Genomic DNA, 20,000 nt, shown 5'->3' with positions numbered 1-20,000 from the left:
AAGGACTTTAAACAGGAAGACGGCAGTTTGTGTCCAGTGTCAAACCAAAAATGAACGGTATCTGAAGTTTCACGCGACATGACGTATCCTTCAAAACTTTCACGCTTTTCAAATCTTCAAACTTCTTCACCTGCTTCTTCAAACAAAAATAACATCCAGCTTAGTTTCTCTGTACACCAGAGCACAACATTCACTGTCGTTTTTCTAGACTGTCTGTTACAAACAAAGTGATGTCAGACACAAACAGTCCTGTTTGTCTTTGGATTGCTAACAGTTTCCCTCCACTTACAGTGTTTGTGCTAAGCTAGGCTAAATGTGACCCAGCCTGGAGTCACGTTCACACACGCTAACAGTTCATCAGCCATTTATGGAGTCTGAAGCAGAACGTTGATGAGAGCAGAGGAAGTGACACACACACACACACACACACACACACACACACACACACACACACACACACACACACACTTCCTCAGCAAGTGTGAACTCTTGTTTTCTGAGTCAAGTTGAAAGACGTTGAGGCGAGTGAGTGAAGAGGAAGTGGTGTCTTTACTGCAGCTTGAAGGAATATAAAGTTTGTGTGTGTCCTTATAAGGTAAAGTGGAGAGAGTGTGTGTGTGTGTGTGGCTGTGATAAACACACACTCACACACACACACACACACACACACACACACACTGTCTTATAATGAGATTCACACACGTCTTATAGCAGATAATTCATGCAGGGTTTTTTTGGAGAAACTTACACTGTGTCTTCTGATCAGACCACGCCTACTTCCTGTCAGAACCCTTGACTTCCTGTTCGGAGGATTATACTCATGACACACACACACACACACACTGCTGTCGTTTCATAAGCAGCAGAGATGGAGTTTTTGTACTTCCTCTCGTTGTCTTCAGTCGCTGCCTGTAGTTTGTCCTCTGAGACTGAAACACGTCCTCAACATTAAATAGTTCCCTCAGAGAAGTTGTTGCAGATATCCTGACTATGAGGCCCCAAACACTGCATCCTACATTTCCCATAATGCACCTGAGTCTAGAGTCTTTCTTCGTCCGGAGCGATCCTTTAAAATGTAAACATTAATATTTAGATCTCTGTTTAATTTTTTGATCTAATCACGATCCTCCACTGACACCAGACACGGCCAAAAGTATTCGGACATTCAAACATGGACACTGATTCCTTTAATTATCATAATTAACATAAATAAGTGAGATAAAATAACATTTTTTTATTCATTAATGGTAAAATGAATGTTACAGTTAAATTAGCTGTTAATGGGTTAAAAGATAATCTATTAAACTTAATATCTGTCTCCTCACTGTGATGCTGTCACTCAGTCATTATTAATGGATAAACAAACAATATTTTAAAAATGAATTGATTCAGTATTTTGTCTGAAATTTCACTGTTTGCTGTGACAATTAAATTTTCCTTCAGTGGACTCAGATGTCTCAGACAGGACAGTGTCCACATACTTTTGTCCACATACTGCAACACTGAGGCTGTTTATGCTGCCACCTGCTGGACACATGAAGCTACAACAGGTGTCTCCAACCTGCAGACGAGGACGTTCGAGACTTCACAGAAACTGAACGAAGGACATTTTATAGATTAAAAGTTTTGTCATAAAATATTGAGATCAATAAAAATAACTTTTATTGTCCTGCAGATTTTTCTGTTTGTGAACAAAAACTGATCTCAATATCGTTTATTTTCAAAAAATTAACTTGTTCAAATGGAGAAAAAGACATTTTGGATGTTAGAGGCTCATATTCTGAGGCTGTGATTTTATCAGCAGCAGGTGAAAATTTATTTTCTATAATTATGTATAAATCAAAGGGAACAGTAAGAATAAAACTGCACTCTGTTCTGAATGTTCTCAGACATGAGAACACGAGAACATGACATCTTGACATGAAGAAGTGCTCATGGGACGTATTCTACAAAAAAACTAAATCTGTTTGAAGCTCAAACTAAAAAAGTCAAAATATAGATGACGACTGAAGGGACGCTGAGAAAAAAACAAACCATCAACATGTTGTTTCAGAGATCAAGTTAGCCAGTTAGCATGTCCGCTAACATTAAGACAAGCTGCTGATGAAACAAACACAGAAACGTTACTGAAGTTACTGAAGCTGAAACGTTAAACCTGAACGTTCATTACTTCTGTAAAATCACAATGATCCAGTTTTCTCCCGTCAGTTTTGACTCAGAAGTGGAATCACTTTTTATATCAGGAGGGACGCAAACGTTCTGACTGAACCTAAAGACTTTGTACAAAAGTTTAGTCAGGAAACACAAAAGATTTGTCAAAGGACACAAACGTCTTGTCCCACTCTGCAACTGAGGGGTTTGGTGCAGGAAGACAGAACCGCATGCAAAAATTTAGCAAAAGCTTTGTGTTCTTTCACAAAAGTTTCCAATGAAAGTTTGCAGGGCAGCGCGACAGTTATGCATAAGAATCTTTTCCATCCATATTTATTTTTTCACCCCATGTTCCCCTCAGGAAAAATATTTCAAATTAAAATATTTTGAGAAAATATTACATTAAATATGGTAATAAGTCACGATAATAAAGCAAAGAGTTTAAACTCAACAAAGTGACAAAAAACAAGTTGAGGCTCAAACTGTTTATTCATCTTTCTCTCCATCAGTATTTCACTGGCTGTAACCATGGTTACCAAGCAATCCCATGATGCTGTGTGTTGTCGGGGGGGGGGGGGGTCATAGTTCTACGAATAAGACTTATTGTTAATTATTTATACTTAATTATACTAACTGATGTTTGAACTATGTTCATTTTACATTCTTTTCTTTACAAAAAGAATCTCTGTGTGTGTGTGTGTGTGTGTGTGTGTGTGTGTGTGTGTGTGTGTGTGTCGTAGCGTGTGTGTGTGTGTGTGTGTGTGTGTGTGTGTGTGTGTGTGTGTGTGTGTGTGTCGTAGCGTGTGTGTGTGTGTGTGTGTGTGTGCGTGCGTGCGTGCGTGTGTGTGTGTGTGCGTGCGTGTGTGTGTGTGTTAACACTGACTCTCACTGAGCTCCAATCAAACTGCTGGCTGTTTGTGTGTCTTTCTGGCAGTGTGTGGGGATTAAAGGAGCAGTCCACCGTTTTATGGAACAGAAAAACAGGAGGGTGTGTGGATAAATGTGGCACTGCTCCTTTAAATTCTTGAGTTTCATGTAATGGCAGCGGTTGATGAGGTTTGTGCTGCAGTCCGCGTGTGTTTCAGTGTGTGTGTGTGTGTGTGTGTGTTAGCGGTCGAGGACGTAGGTCTTGTACAGACGGTTCATCTGTTCCAGGAAGATGAAGGTGAGGACGGTGTGCGGCCCGAGGCGAGCGTAGTACGGCGTGAAACCTTTCCACAGCGAGAAGAAGCCTTCAGAGCGCACAACTCTCATCAGCACCTCCTGATGACAAACAGGAAACACAACATTTCATCCACAGAAGAAGAAGGAGGGGAAGCTGCAGAATGAAGTCCAAGTGTTTATCGTCGTCACAGTGAAAGAAACTTTTCAGGAGTAATATTGAGGGTTAATATGAGGCGGAAACTAACAATTATTTTTATAGTCAATTAAAAATTCAATAATAAAATTTGAAGAAAAAGTTGATATATTTATATCATATTTCTGATGGTGAATTAAAGAGGGAGATAATATTCCTGAAGATTTACAACTTTCATCTTCTACTTCTGTTTGTCTTCACTTGTAATATTTTGAGAAAACAATTTGTTGTGTGTTCAGTTTTAGAAGTGATTGATTGAACATGAGAAGGTCAAAGGTCAACACTGATTTAACCCCTTCATGACCTCTGTGTGAATTTAAATAAAGTTGTGACTCACCAAACCGTTTTTATACTCAGGCTTCCCGTCGATCATCTTCATGTTCTGAATCCTGACAGACAAACAGGAAATAATGTTTTACAGCATCTTTTTATCTGATGACAACTTGAGTGGAGGAAAAATGAACCAATGAGAAGAAGCGATGGAGCGAGTGTCTCACCTGGTCTTTACAATATCGACAGGCATCGATGCTGCCGTGGTAACCAGACCACTGATCATACTGGCACAGAAATGACACAAGATATCGTCTCCAAAATACCCTGAAAACACACACACACACACACGCACACACGCACACACACACACACACACGCACACACACACACGCACACACACACACACACACACACACACACACATTACATACAGGAGGATTTATTTCATGTGTTCAACGTGTTAAAAATGTCTTAAATGACGGTGTTCTTGTAGTACTTATGTTTTTTTACTGCTGTTGAGAGAAATGGTAAATCTTTGATAAGAGTTCCTCACGGTTCTCGTTCTAACTGTGGGTTCTGGTGATCATTTCATCAGTCAGGCAGTACTAAAGGAAGTTTGTGGCATTTAAACCTCCAAGCTCTTCACTTTTCTGTAATGTTGTGTGTTTGATTCGAGGTTGCTGATTTTTCCAGTAGAATTTATTGATCAGAGAATCGAGTGTATTGAACCAGTCGGTTGTTGGTCAGACGAGGGTCATAAAGACGTAGTTGGTTCTGGGTAGAACCGACATGCTGACGATGTGACCTGAGACACAGACCAACCGTTTAACTGATCTTCAGATGACTTGAAGATGGACGTGAAATTGAGGTGGAACAACTCTGGAAGCTTGGCGAAGATATCAGCGCCCAGATATCGAACGTTAGCGGTTAGAACGGTGAAGGGATGTTTGGGGGTTGTGGTCTTTACATGGTAGATTAGATTAGACTAGATTAGACTAGACTAGACTAGATTAGACTAGATTAGATTAGATTAGACTAGATTAGATTAGATTAGACTAGATTAGATTAGATTAGACTAGATTAGATTAGATTAGACTAGATTTAGTGGGAGGATGGTGGATTTGGACCAATTAACAGAAAAGTCTGAGATGAGTTTAAACACTGCAGGAAGTGATGCTGATGGGTTTTGTATGTATAATAATAAATCACTGAGAACCCAACACAGAACCCAACACAGAACAACACAGAACAACACAGAACACAGACGGCACTCACTGGGCTTCACAGACAGACAGATGTTTCCAGTGCATCTCAACAACAGACCAAACCTTCTGGAACAATGTAATAACCCTCATCTCTCAAAAACTGGACCACAACATCCCACTTTACCCCCCCTCTTTTTTTTAAAACCATGAATCTGTTGATGAACTAAAACCTCGTCACGCTGAATTTCAAAAACCTGTTGAAAACATGTTGAACGTGTTGAACGTGTTGAACGTGTTGAACGTGTTGAGCGTGTTGAACGTGTTGAGCGTGTTGAACGTGTTGAGCGTGTTGAACGTGTTGAGCTTGTTGAACGTGTTGAACGTGTTGAGCGTGTTGAACGTGTTGAGCGTGTTGAGCGTGTTGAACGTGTTGAGCTTGTTGAACGTGTTGAACGTGTTGAGCGTGTTGAGCGTGTTGAGCGTGTTGAACGTGTTGAGCGTGTTGAGCGTGTTGAACGTGTTGAGCGTGTTGAGCGTGTTGAGCGTGTTGAACGTGTTGAGCGTGTTGAGCGTGTTGAACGTGTTGAACGTGTTGAGCTTGTTGAACGTGTTGAACGTGTTGAGCGTGTTGAGCGTGTTGAGCGTGTTGAGCGTGTTGAACGTGTTGAGCGTGTTGAGCGTGTTGAGCGTGTTGAACGTGTTGAGCGTGTTGAACGTGTTGAGCGTGTTGAGCCTGTTGAGCGTGTTGAGCGTGTTGAGCGTGTTGAGCGTGTTGAACGTGTTGAACGTGTTGAGCGTGTTGAGCGTGTTGAGCCTGTTGAGCCTGTTGAACGTGTTGAGCGTGTTGAGCGTGTTGAGCGTGTTGAACGTGTTGAGCGTGTTGAGCCTGTTGAGCCTGTTGAGCGTGTTGAGCGTGTTGAGCGTGTTGAGCGTGTTGAGCCTGTTGAACGTGTTGAGCGTGTTGAGCGTGTTGAGCGTGTTGAGCGTGTTGAACGTGTTGAGCCTGTTGAGCGTGTTGAGCGTGTTGAGCGTGTTGAGCGTGTTGAACGTGTTGAACGTGTTGAGCGTGTTGAGCGTGTTGAGCCTGTTGAGCCTGTTGAACGTGTTGAGCGTGTTGAGCGTGTTGAGCGTGTTGAACGTGTTGAGCGTGTTGAGCCTGTTGAGCCTGTTGAGCGTGTTGAGCGTGTTGAGCGTGTTGAGCGTGTTGAGCCTGTTGAACGTGTTGAGCGTGTTGAGCGTGTTGAGCGTGTTGAGCGTGTTGAACGTGTTGAGCGTGTTGAGCCTGTTGAACGTGTTGAGCGTGTTGAGCGTGTTGAGCGTGTTGAACGTGTTGAACGTGTTGAGCGTGTTGAGCGTGTTGAGCGTGTTGAACGTGTTGAGCGTGTTGAACGTGTTGAGCGTGTTGAGCGTGTTGAGCGTGTTGAACGTGTTGAGCGTGTTGAGCGTGTTGAGCGTGTTGAACGTGTTGAGCGTGTTGAGCGTGTTGAGCGTGTTGAACGTAAACGTGTTGAGCGTGTTGAGCGTGTTGAACGTGTTGAACGTGTTGAGCGTGTTGAACGTAAACGTGTTGAGCGTGTTGAACGTGTTGAACGTGTTGAGCGTGTTGAGCGTGTTGAACGTAAACGTGTTGAGCGTGTTGAGCGTGTTGAGCGTGTTGAACGTGTTGAACGTGTTGAGCGTGTTGAACGTGTTGAGCGTGTTGAACGGAAACGTGTTGAGCGTGTTGAGCGTGTTGAACGTGTTGAGCGTGTTGAGCGTGTTGAACGTGTTGAGCGTGTTGAACGTGTTGAACGTGTTGAGCGTGTTGAACGTGTTGAGCGTGTTGAGCGTGTTGAACGTAAACGTGTTGAGCGTGTTGAGCGTGTTGAACGTAAACGTGTTGAGCGTGTTGAGCGTGTTGAACGTGTTGAACGTGTTGAGCGTGTTGAACGTGTTGAGCGTGTTGAGCCTGTTGAGCGTGTTGAACGTGTTGAACGTGTTGAGCGTGTTGAGCGTGTTGAACGTAAACGTGTTGAACGTGTTGAGCGTGTTGAACGTGTTGAACGTAAACGTGTTGAACGTAAACGTGTTGAACGTGTTGAGCGTGTTGAGCGTGTTGAACGTAAACGTGTTGAACGTGTTGAGCGTGTTGAGCGTGTTGAACGTAAACGTGTTGAGCGTGTTGAGCGTGTTGAACGTGTTGAACGTGTTGAGCGTGTTGAACGTGTTGAACGTGTTGAACGTGTTGAGCGTGTTGAGCGTGTTGAACGTAAACGTGTTGAGCGTGTTGAGCGTGTTGAGCGTGTTGAGCGTGTTGAACGTAAACGTGTTGAGCGTGTTGAACGTGTTGAGCGTGTTGAACGTGTTGAGCGTGTTGAACGTGTTGAACGTGTTGAGCGTGTTGAACGTGTTGAACGTGTTGAGCGTGTTGAACGTGTTGAGCGTGTTGAACGTGTTGAGCGTGTTGAACGTGTTGAGCGTGTTGAGCGTGTTGAACGTGTTGAACGTGTTGAGCGTGTTGAACGTAAACGTGTTGAGCGTGTTGAGCGTGTTGAGCGTGTTGAGCGTGTTGAACGTAAACGTGTTGAGCGTGTTGAGCGTGTTGAACATGTTGAACGTGTTGAGCGTGTTGAGCGTGTTGAGCGTGTTGAACGTGTTGAACGTGTTGAGCGTGTTGAGCGTGTTGAGCGTGTTGAACGTGTTGAGCGTGTTGAGCGTGTTGAACGTGTTGAACGTGTTGAGCGTGTTGAGCGTGTTGAACGTAAACGTGTTGAGCGTGTTGAGCGTGTTGAGCGTGTTGAGCGTGTTGAACGTGTTGAGCGTGTTGAACGTAAACGTGTTGAGCGTGTTGAACGTGTTGAGCGTGTTGAACGTGTTGAACGTGTTGAGCGTGTTGAGCGTGTTGAGCGTGTTGAACGTGTTGAACGTGTTGAGCGTGTTGAACGTGTTGAACGTGTTGAACGTGTTGAGCCTGTTGAGCGTGTTGAGCGTGTTGAGCGTGTTGAGCGTGTTGAGCGTGTTGAGCCTGTTGAGCCTGTTGAGCCTGTTGAACGTGTTGAGCGTGTTGAGCGTGTTGAGCGTGTTGAACGTGTTGAGCGTGTTGAGCCTGTTGAGCGTGTTGAGCGTGTTGAGCGTGTTGAACGTGTTGAGCGTGTTGAGCGTGTTGAGCGTGTTGAACGTGTTGAGCGTGTTGAGCGTGTTGAGCGTGTTGAACGTGTTGAACGTGTTGAGCGTGTTGAGCGTGTTGAGCGTGTTGAACGTAAACGTGTTGAGCGTGTTGAGCGTGTTGAACGTGTTGAACGTGTTGAGCGTGTTGAACGTAAACGTGTTGAGCGTGTTGAACGTGTTGAACGTGTTGAGCGTGTTGAGCGTGTTGAACGTAAACGTGTTGAGCGTGTTGAGCGTGTTGAACGTGTTGAACGTGTTGAGCGTGTTGAACGTGTTGAGCGTGTTGAACGGAAACGTGTTGAGCGTGTTGAGCGTGTTGAACGTGTTGAGCGTGTTGAGCGTGTTGAACGTGTTGAGCGTGTTGAACGTGTTGAACGTGTTGAGCGTGTTGAACGTGTTGAGCGTGTTGAGCGTGTTGAACGTAAACGTGTTGAGCGTGTTGAGCGTGTTGAACGTAAACGTGTTGAGCGTGTTGAGCGTGTTGAACGTGTTGAACGTGTTGAGCGTGTTGAACGTGTTGAGCGTGTTGAGCCTGTTGAGCGTGTTGAACGTGTTGAACGTGTTGAGCGTGTTGAGCGTGTTGAACGTAAACGTGTTGAACGTGTTGAGCGTGTTGAACGTGTTGAACGTAAACGTGTTGAACGTAAACGTGTTGAACGTGTTGAGCGTGTTGAGCGTGTTGAACGTAAACGTGTTGAACGTGTTGAGCGTGTTGAGCGTGTTGAACGTAAACGTGTTGAGCGTGTTGAGCGTGTTGAACGTGTTGAACGTGTTGAGCGTGTTGAACGTGTTGAACGTGTTGAACGTGTTGAGCGTGTTGAGCGTGTTGAACGTAAACGTGTTGAGCGTGTTGAGCGTGTTGAGCGTGTTGAGCGTGTTGAACGTAAACGTGTTGAGCGTGTTGAACGTGTTGAGCGTGTTGAACGTGTTGAGCGTGTTGAACGTGTTGAACGTGTTGAGCGTGTTGAACGTGTTGAACGTGTTGAGCGTGTTGAACGTGTTGAGCGTGTTGAACGTGTTGAGCGTGTTGAACGTGTTGAGCGTGTTGAGCGTGTTGAACGTGTTGAACGTGTTGAGCGTGTTGAACGTAAACGTGTTGAGCGTGTTGAGCGTGTTGAGCGTGTTGAGCGTGTTGAACGTAAACGTGTTGAGCGTGTTGAGCGTGTTGAACGTGTTGAACGTGTTGAGCGTGTTGAGCGTGTTGAGCGTGTTGAGCGTGTTGAACGTGTTGAACGTGTTGAGCGTGTTGAGCGTGTTGAGCGTGTTGAACGTGTTGAGCGTGTTGAGCGTGTTGAACGTGTTGAACGTGTTGAGCGTGTTGAGCGTGTTGAACGTAAACGTGTTGAGCGTGTTGAGCGTGTTGAGCGTGTTGAGCGTGTTGAACGTAAACGTGTTGAGCGTGTTGAACGTGTTGAGCGTGTTGAACGTGTTGAACGTGTTGAACGTGTTGAGCGTGTTGAGCGTGTTGAGCGTGTTGAACGTGTTGAACGTGTTGAGCGTGTTGAACGTGTTGAACGTGTTGAACGTGTTGAACGTGTTGAGCCTGTTGAGCGTGTTGAGCGTGTTGAGCGTGTTGAACGTGTTGAGCGTGTTGAGCGTGTTGAACGTGTTGAACGTGTTGAGCGTGTTGAGCGTGTTGAGCGTGTTGAGCGTGTTGAACGTGTTGAGCGTGTTGAGCGTGTTGAGCGTGTTGAGCGTGTTGAGCTTGTTGAGCTTGTTGAACGTGTTGAACGTGTTGAGCGTGTTGAGCGTGTTGAGCTTGTTGAGCTTGTTGAACGTGTTGAGCTTGTTGAACGTGTTGAGCGTGTTGAGCGTGTTGAGCGTGTTGAACGTGTTGAGCGTGTTGAACGTGTTGAGCGTGTTGAACGTGTTGAACGTGTTGAGCGTGTTGAGCGTGTTGAGCGTGTTGAGCGTGTTGAGCGTGTTGAATGTGTTGAGCGTGTTGAACGTGTTGAGCGTGTTGAGCGTGTTGAGCGTGTTGAGCGTGTTGAGCTTGTTGAACGTGTTGAGCGTGTTGAGCGTGTTGAGCGTGTTGAATGTGTTGAGCGTGTTGAGCGTGTTGAACGTGTTGAACGTGTTGAACGTGTTGAACGTGTTGAGCGTGTTGAGCGTGTTGAACGTGTTGAGCGTGTTGAGCGTGTTGAGCGTGTACCTGAGTCTAGCAGCGCCTGTTTGGACTGAGAGTAGGAGGCCAGCTGAGCTGCGTTCACCACCACTGCTCGAGCCATCGTGGGAATACACCCCTACAACACACACACACACACACACACACACACACACACACCAATAAATCAATCACTGAATCATCAATTTATCATTTATCTATTAAATGTCTGAAAACATGTCCAGACTCCAGCTGTAATAGTTCTTGTAATATTTCGAGGATAAAGTGAAAATATATAAAGATTAAAGTTGTAATATTTAATGCTTGAAAATGACCTGAATGATTTATTGATCATCAGAATGAAGAATATCTGAGTGTGAGCTCACCCTCCACAGCGTAGTGACTCCTTCTTCTCTGGTGATTCGAGCCAGAGCGTTAAAAACGTTGGTGTAACCTCTCCTCTCAGCTGGAGGGAGACTGCAGGACAGACAGTAAACCATCAGGTTACCCTGACAACAGACATCACATGACCTTGTTTGTCTGTCTTTGTGTCTCACCGTCCGTCAGCTGTCATCCTGATCAGTGCGACCTCTGCTGGCGTCCCAACAAACGCTCCTGTAGCTCCAGCTGTCATACCGATCAGCGCCTGCAGGGGGAGCAGACAGTTACTGTAACCAGCTGACCGACCGGACGCACAAACAGAATGATGCTTCATCGACCGCCGCTGATCGCTGGAGCGACGCGTCAGCGCAGCCACAGCATCGGGGCCGTGAAGCCACACCCCCTAATGTTTGTGAGTCTGTGGAGGCAGGATGTCCGTCCACGGTTGTCATGACAGCTCTGTGAATTTTAACCAGTTTGGTTTGTGACCAATGTCAGACATATATTTATCATATATGACAAAAAGGCATCATGACCCTTCAGCCTCTGTCACATCGAACACGTAAACGATGGCCACCTCCTGAAAACAGTAAAAACGTTGTGTGAAAGTACTTTGAGGAAGAAGTTGGGTGGTCGTCCATCGGCTCCAGTCATCTTCTCAAACAGGATGGTGTAGATTCCCAGACGAGTCGTCGTGTACGTTGCCTGACGCAACAAACCTGCAGACAAACTGAGACAGAAAATAAAGGATTCGTCTCTTTTTTTATTAAATAAAAGTGAGAATCATAAAACACAGTAAACCCTGAAACATGTTGGTGTCAGTGGACTGAAGGTGAAGTCTGACCCGGTGTAGATTCCTCCGACTCCCTCGTTCCTCAGGATGGAGAACAGAGCGTGGAAGCTGGTTCTGTACTCGCGAGCCTTCGTACCCTGACCGCTCAGCTGCATCCGGTTCTTCACCAGGTCCAACGGCTGCACGAAGACTGTCGCACCCATCCTGGAGGGGGGGGAGAGAGAGAGAGAGAGAGAGAGAGAGAGGGGGGGGGGGAGAGAGAGAGAGACGGGGGGGGGGGGGGGGGGGGGAGAGAGAGAGAGAGAGACAGAGAGAGAGAGAGACAGAGGGGGGGGGAGAGAGAGAGAGAGAGAGAGAGAGAGACAGAGGGGGGGGGGAGAGAGAGAGAGAGACAGAGGGGGGGAGAGAGAGAGAGAGAGAGAGACAGAGGGGGGGGAGAGAGAGAGAGAGAGAGACAGAGGGGGGGGGAGAGAGAGAGAGACAGAGGGGGGGGGAGAGAGAGAGAGAGACGGGGGGAGAGAGAGACGGGGGGGAGAGAGAGAGAGAGAGAGACAGGGGGGGGGGGAGAGAGAGAGACAGAGAGAGAGAGAGACAGAGGGGGGGAGAGAGAGAGAGAGAGAGAGAGAGAGAGACAGAGGGGGGGAGAGAGAGAGAGAGAGACAGAGACGGGGGGGGAGAGAGACAGAGGGGGGGAGAGAGAGACAGAGGGGGGGGGAGAGAGAGAGAGAGAGAGAGAGAGAGAGAGAGACAGAGGGGGGGAGAGAGAGAGAGAGACAGAGAGAGACAGGGGGGGAGGGAGAGAGAGAGAGACAGAGAGAGAGAGAGACAGAGGGGGGGGAGGGAGAGAGAGAGAGAGAGACAGGGGGGGGAGAGAGAGAGAGACGGGGGGGGGGGAGAGAGACGGGGGGGAGAGAGAAACAGAGAGAGAGAGAGACAGAGAGAGAGAGACAGAGAGAGAGAGAGAGGGAGGGAGAGAGAGAGAGAGAGAGGTAAACAACAAGTCTGACACATATATGTGTGTGTGTGTGTGCGTGCGCGTGTGCGCGTGTGTGTGTGTGTGTGTGCGTGTGTGTGTGTATTTAACAGTATCACCTCCTTAATCCAGAGACAGACGGCTTCAAGTTGCTCACTTCAGTCTTTTATGTGTTTGTACGTTTTATTTTGAGGCAGGAAGCAGCTGAAACCATGTGACTGTTTGATTTTGTGACAGAGGAGCTTTTTTCACATGATGAAGTCTGATGATGATGATGATGATGATGATGATGACAGTGTGTTATCAGAGCTCTGAACAGTTCGTACTGTAATAAATGAGTCTGACGTGACGTTCAGGGTCCATCCTGACACAAACACTCATTCATTAATATCTATTCTACCTGTTGAACAAACACAAAGGTCAATATTTTCAATAGAGAACAGGACTGAAAGATTTGGAAAAAAAATCTAATTGGAATTATTGTGACTGATATTGAAGTGTGATATGATTTGTGATATCAGAGGGAACGATAATTTGTAAGTTATTATTCTGATTTTAATTGAAAAACATTTATTCAGAGATCTGTTTCCGTCTCTGCATCATTTTAGTTAAAGTGGTACTCGGACACACAGTTTGTCTCTAACAAATATTGAACCTCAAGCATTTTGAAAAATGCACTTTTTTGATTAAAAGTTTGATGAAGAGCTGTGATGGAGAGCGAGCTGTAAACCATCATGGCACTGATTAGAGTTGTTCTTATTTAAGAAGCGAGGATTGACGAGTACGTGAGTCCATGAACCGTCCCTGAAACAAGACGCTGTGACGTCCTCCTGTTCAGATGTGGACACTAATTCTGTCTGCATCATTTAAACTATTTGTACACGTCTCAGCGCTGTGTCGTCGAGTGTGAGTGAGTGAACAGAGGATTAACTGGTTCAAACAGGTTTTCATCACGAGTTCATGGTCCAACATGTGACCTTTAAAACACTGACGGAGAAAAATAAAAAATAATCCACTGAACTGAGAAAGAGACCAACAAAAAGTTTTCACTTCATCACAGTTCATCTCTTCAAACGCACACTTCACTCTAGAGATTACCCAGAATTCATAACTATATGGACGACATGATGTAAATTAAGTTCAGGCTGCAAACAACAAATATTTTCATTATCAGTTTGTGAAAATTAACTGCATGGTGGGAAAAATGACAGGCAGCAGCGATTTCTTCAAATATCCAGAATATAGATGTTTCAGATTAATCATTAACTAACAGACATGAAGAATTTAACTGATTAAAAATGAAGGTCATCAACTGATAATCAATCATCTAAAAATGAGTTTACAAAGACACAAAAAGACTTTCAGTTTGCAGAGATAAAAAAACTCATCTGACATCTGACTGATGAGTAAAGAAACGACTTCAGTCATTAACTAATCATCAAAAAAGATTTTTTTTTTTTATTTATTGAAAAAGAAAATACTGCTGTGACTGTAAATATCTTAAAAAAGACCAAGTGAAATCTTTCCTTTATTGTCTGACGGTGACAGATCAGGAAGCAGGAACAGTTTCCAGACTGAAGGACGTGAGACGGTGGACGTACAGACAGAGTGTCTGTGAGCGAGGACACACACCGTCAGTGTGACACCAGCAGCTGGACAGGATAACGAACACACTCCTTGAAGGGGGGGGGGGGGGGGGGTGAGATGTTTGAGAGTTTGTCGGGGGGGTCGTGACATTTAAAGGACACGTGCAGCAGCTGCTGTCAGGCTGAGTTCCATTTGTGTTTTTGATGAGTTTCTTTACTTCCCTTTTCTTTTTATTACTTTAAAGAGTTTCGTTTTATTTTTTCATTGTGTTATTTTTAACTTTGGTTTTTGTCTGAACTCTAATTTTATTTTTATTTCATGGAACTAAAATGTTTTTACACATCTAGTTTTAGTTCACTGTAGAAACCCCCTAAATGTGAGAGAGAGTAAAACTGCTGGACTTTTTCTTACCCACAATGCATCACTGGACAGCTGGAAGCTTCCTGGTTTATTAATCTCGGGTGAAGACTTTTCTCTTTAGATTCAAAGGTAAACTTGAGACTCTTTATTCATTATGCTGCAGTGCACTGTCATTTTATTCTTCTGTAGTTTATTTTTGATCTTTTATTTTATTTCATGGATTTAAATGTGTCTTTTGGAGCCCACTAACAGACTGATCAGCTGATCACAGCTGTATTCGTCTGTGGTATCAGTGTGTCTGTTGTCTCATGTCTGATATGAAAACTTAAGTTTTTATACATTGAATAATATTTGCAGTTTGGATTTTGGTTGTTTTTCTTAATTCATTTAATAAATATTTACACATATTCATAATTGTTTAAAAACAGCAGTGAAAGTTTCCTGTTTCAGTGATCTGTCATTTGAACAATAAAGTTTATGATCAATCTGTCAAATATTTTGTAGCATCGACTCATATATTAATATTAGAAAATTTTTTACGCCCTAATATCGGTATCGTCCTGGTCAGACTCCGCTGCCGTTGTATCTTTGTGTCTTTGTGTCTTTGTATCTTTGTATCTTTGTGTCTTTGTATCTTTGTATCTTTGTATCTTTGTACCGTGTAGCGGTGAGAATCTCTTGGTACCTCACAACTCGATTATGATTCAGAGGACAACGATTGGAAGAGAAAACAATTCTAGATGCATCAAAATCTTTTAAGTCGTGGGTGCAGGTTGGATTTTATTTTTCTGCAGAGTTTTGGAGGTGAAACACTGAGCACAGTGATTTTCTTCATCACAGAATCGGCTGAAGTTGTTGTGTGTTGGTCAGCTGATCGCTGCTCTGCTCCGTGAACGACTGAACATCTCGGAGTGAAAGTGACGGTTTTCACAAAACACCTCACCTTTGTCTCAACAACACTATTATTGAGACACTAAATTAAAACGTGATTAAGATCGCTGCCCTTTGAGAAGATGAAGAACTTCTCCCGGAGAACTCTGGCAGACGTCACAGCTGACTTCTGCCTTTTCGCTCTGTCAGCATCATGTTAACTGACATTTAGAAAATAGAATTTTGACTTTAATGATTCGATGATTGCGATACATCTAAAAATAGTTCGGCCACCGTGTGGTTCTTTACAGCTTGTGTAAAGTATTGTTGACAGGTTCTGTACTAATATACTTTAAACAAAGTTCTGTTTTGTTGCTCAATTAATCACAAAATAAAATAATTCAAAATATGTTCAACTGCAATTTCCAAACCAACAGAAACTTTTTTGAGCAGATAAATATGATGAAATGGCATCATAATGAAGATTCTGAAGAAATTATTTTGACTGATGTTGCAACTGTGAAATAATTTGTGATATCAGAGGAAAAGGCAATTTTTACATCATTATTCTCTTTTTCATGTAAAAACACATTAAAATAATGTTTGTCTAAACTGAACAAAGATGTTTTCTGAAGTCTACAGAACAATGTGTCGTCCTCTGCAGCTCCTCAATATTTGATTGAAAATGATATTCTGACACACATTTCACCTTTAACAAATACTGTGGATCCTGTGATTTGAAAACTTCAGTAGACTTTAACTGTTCAAACCTGTCCTGTAGAGCTGCAGATGACCTCACCTACAAACCCTGTTCTCCAGGTGTGAGAAAACGTGTTCAAAGGTCAAATCATCACAATTTTAATTGGTTTTTTTTCTGTGAAAATGAAAATTGTGAGACAAAAAATATCATTCCCACTAATCATTCTGCATATCGCAAACTTTATCACAAAATTTTTATTATCAGATCGTGATTTCAAATTTGAAAATGGAGCTAAAGCTCAGAGCTGCAGCCTCGGTTCTTCAGTTTCAGGAGATCAGTGAGTCTCAGGTGATACACACACCTGTGAGCAACAGGTGGAGGTACCACACCAGCAAACAGAGGAGGACAGTCAGCTGGTGCACATGGAGGAAAAAGTTCTGAAAAGTTTTACTGAGGAGTTAAACCCACTGAACAGGTGTGTTCGAGGTGAAACATTCACACACAGAAACACTTTTAACTTTTGTTAAAGGAGCTTCAACACTTCAGCTGGAACACAACTAATCAATTATCAGAATAGTTGCAGATTAATTTTCTGTTGTTAACTGATCAGCTCAACATGTTCTGTCCTGTAGATGTTGTCTGTCTCTCAGACTGTGGACGCTGCTCTGATGTGCTCATCTCAACATCAGGTTGACCCTTCAGAATAAAATTTGCAGCGATGACGGCAGTCAGCCCAACCCCGCGGCAGGCATCATGTGACCGCGATGAAGCTGTTCTCATCACAGCGTTACTGTGGTCTGTTTTTACACCAGCGTCGACCTCTTTCATTCACGCCCCGTGTCCTGGATGCGTCAGGATCACCCTTTGACATAATCTCAGAGCAGAATCAATTGTTAAATTGATCACCAATTATTTTGAGTATTTTTTTAAAGAAAGAAAGTTTGAATTCTCTGATTTCAGTTTCTTAAATGTGAGTATTTTCTGGTTTCTTTCCTCTCTGACAGTAAACTGATGATCTTTGAGTTGTGGACAAAACGAGACGTTTGAGGATGTTGAGGATGTTTCAGCCTCTCAAATATTTCCTGTTTTGTTTTGCTTTTCTCTCATTAAACTGAATATCTTTGAGTTTTAGTTTGGCAGAACACATTGAGACATTTTAATATATCACCTTAGACTTTGAAGACATTTTTCACTGTTCTTACATTTTTATAGACACTGCAGTCGTGAACTAAACATGACAGATAATTGAAGTCTTTGTTGTTATGTGATAAACACTAAAAAGAAAAGCTACTTGTTTACAGAGAAGTAAAAATTGACTTTGGGCAAGTAAATCTATGACCCATTTTCCCAACAAGTGTAAAACAAACACTGACATTGAATCCTGCAACTCACTGAACTCCACCTTCACAAATTACAATCAAACAACTTCAAGTCTTCATATTTATGATGGAAGTGGACAATATGTGACAATGTAAACTAAACCTATAAAAATCATCAAGAGCTGATGTCATTCAGTGAATTTTCCTCTTTTTTTTAATTTATTCTTCATTTTTTGTTGATTTGTGTTGGTATTGTTGTTGATTTTTTCAGCCTGATGTTGCCCTGTGTTTGCTTTTTATTGCTTCATAATTATGTGATGATTCTGATGTCCTTTGTCTCTGCGTGTTGACAGACTAAAATGATTTTAATGGTCTTCCTGTGTCTCTTGCTGTCTTTTCCAGCAGCAGTCAGGTTTTTAAAACAGACCGTGCACGTGAAGAAAACAGCTAATATCACAGCAGACACAGCCAGCTAACACACAGTCATGTTTAACAGGAAGATAATCGAGCTCGACCTGCGTGTGATTCAAACGTGTCCTTCGCAGGCAACCGTAGTTACTGTCAGGGCTAGCTCTGGTTAATTCAAGCTAACGTCGGTGTGTTTGCAGAGGACTGATCGGATCTTTATTGACAGGCGGTACAAATCGATAGGGGCGACAGACTGTGACATAACACCGGCCCTATGCTGCCGGCCAATCACAGACAGCGTGAGTAACGTTAGCTAACAGGTAACTAACGGTGCAGCCTCACGAGACTGTTAGCTTACCAGTTAGCAGACACAGTCTGTAGTTAGTTAATAACACAGTAACCGGTAACTAACAGGTGAGTTTAACCTGAATAACCTGCAGTTACTAATAATTACCTTCTCTGCTAGCAGCCCCACTGACATTAGCACGTTAGCATGTGAGCTAACAGCAGCACCTACCCGGCCAAGCCTCCGAACAGGAACTTGATAGCCTTCGGGGAGGTCTTAGGCTTCTTGTCCGCCATGTTGTCCCGGTGTATGAGTTTCCCGCCCTCTGCCTGTCTGTGAGCCGGCCTGTGGTCCTCTGAGCCGGACGGTCCACCTGATCTGTACCCGGTACAGCAGCTGTAGCAGCCGGGGCAAGGTGACTCTCTGAGCGGGCACGTCCGCACACACGGACTCCCGACGACCAATCAGAGGGCGAGGACGGAGAACCAGCATGCCTTCACTGTCCCCTGAAAAGCTCGTTAATCTGATGACTATCGTGTCAAAGTTAGTGTAACGCATTAAGGAATACAATTAGACAGCAGCAACTACCCGGTTGTTTTTGTTTAAATGTAAAATAATTTGATCACGTAGCTGTTTTGCATTTAGATGTTTTGTCAGACAGACAACTCACTTTTTCCCCATTTATTTTGGAACAGCTATATACAATGTTTTCAAGCGTGTTCTATTTCCGACAGCACTTGAAAGCAGCCTCAGCTCAGCACAATAAAAAGAAATCTGATAAATAATAATAAAAAAAAAAAAAAGTGAAACAATTCATGATTAGTTGAAAAATAATTCTGCAACATGCATTTACAAAACAACTAATAAACCCGTGTTTTTTTAAGAATCATGAATTCGAGGCGATAGAAAATAAGCCATTTTCGCTAAATGCTGAATAATACTTAAATAAATTAAAATCTGAGTAGCTGGTGACAAGAAAAACAATTATAGAGTGAAAAGATACATACGATCTGTAAAATCAAACCACCCTATCAAAGACAGCATCATCTTTCATTTGATTTGATCAGCTGGATCAAATTAATTTAATTTATTTATCACTTTATTCAAGTCCTCGTATTTCTTCTCATGCATTAATTAATATAATGGAAAGCTGTAAGATGCATTTGTTTTAAATCAAATGGCTTATTGTTATTAGCATAAATAATGTAAATATAACCTGTAACTTAGTCTCGTGAATTATTATGTAAGAGAATCATTAATTATATGAATTCTGATTTATTTATCATATAACATATACTCTTGTTCAAATTTGAAGCATATTATTAAAATCGAAATTGATTGTTAAAAATGTACTGTGTACCTGCATTTATTTAATGAGCTAATTAAATGTTATTAAAAAGAAGTTCGAGATGATCCAGACCTGCGCAGAATCGATCAGCTGTGAATAATCTGTCAACAAGCAGATATCTTGTGTTTCATAATAATAATCAAGTTTTTTTTATATGTGACTGATCACAAGAACAGTTTCAAAGTGTTTTACAAGGCAGATAAAAGAACAAATGTTCCACGTAACAGAAGGAGGATCTCTGGTTCTAGTCAACGATCAACACACGTGGTTTCTTCAGGTATGAACGTGGTCTGCAAACCTCAGGTAACCTCAGGTTTGTCTCCACCTCCTGCTGCGGCCTCCTCATCTGTTCTAGTCTCAAGGCGCACTTCATCTCGAACGAACCTAAGATGTTCTCTCGCTTTCGCCTGTCAGAACAATGTAAACAGAACCAGAGACTGACGTGGCTGACGTCCAATAGAACGCCGCACCTTTCTACTCCTTTACACTCATTGGTTAATATCTTCTGAGGGGCGATACCGGTCAAATGCAACAGCTTGTTGAGGGTCGGTCAAGACGGGAACCCGCGAAAAATCTCGCGAGAGGGATAATTTCAGTCCAAATCATGATCTTTGTCTAACGTTCATCAGGTGACGTCTGTCCCCGAACCTTCACATCTAAACCACAACAACAACATTAACATTATACAACATCATTAGTTTATACAACAAGTTAAATGAAGAAACTATGCGCACAAAT

The 20,000-nt window shown here is 43.2% G+C and overlaps 2 protein-coding genes across 3 annotated transcripts in view; one reads left to right on the top strand and one right to left on the bottom strand.

Annotated features, from left to right (window-relative positions):
* Window positions 1–2,621: 2,621 nt before the first annotated feature.
* Window positions 2,622–18,367, bottom strand: slc25a11 (solute carrier family 25 member 11). The gene is made up of 9 exons (XM_084713204.1): window positions 18,146–18,367; window positions 11,463–11,615; window positions 11,231–11,348; window positions 10,795–10,883; window positions 10,624–10,714; window positions 10,286–10,376; window positions 4,006–4,105; window positions 3,846–3,897; window positions 2,622–3,414 (listed from the first exon to the last, which is right to left on the bottom strand). The coding sequence occupies exons 1-9, from the start codon at window positions 18,208–18,210 to the stop codon at window positions 3,259–3,261; spliced, it is 915 nt and encodes a 304-aa protein (XP_084569330.1). The 5' UTR covers window positions 18,211–18,367; the 3' UTR covers window positions 2,622–3,258.
* The window catches only part of LOC146305070 (motile sperm domain-containing protein 1-like), an 11,331-nt gene continuing 8,865 nt past the window's right edge, over window positions 17,535–20,000 (top strand). Inside the window, exon 1 of one of the 2 annotated variants that reach the window (XM_084713207.1) lies at window positions 17,535–17,927. The gene's annotated coding sequence lies outside the window, so the exon portion shown is untranslated. Of the gene's footprint in view, window positions 17,928–19,838 lie in introns of those variants that run through there. The other variant, XM_084713205.1, reaches the window with a different exon arrangement.

The sequence above is a fragment of the Lutjanus erythropterus genome, chromosome 23 (genome assembly GCF_056507025.1).
Source record: "Lutjanus erythropterus isolate fLutEry1 chromosome 23, fLutEry1.hap2, whole genome shotgun sequence".
In the NCBI taxonomy this organism is placed as follows: domain Eukaryota; kingdom Metazoa; phylum Chordata; class Actinopteri; order Lutjaniformes; family Lutjanidae; genus Lutjanus; species Lutjanus erythropterus.
The sequence above is the reverse complement of the archived record's forward strand: the minus strand, read 5'-3'. Positions and strand labels throughout refer to the sequence as shown.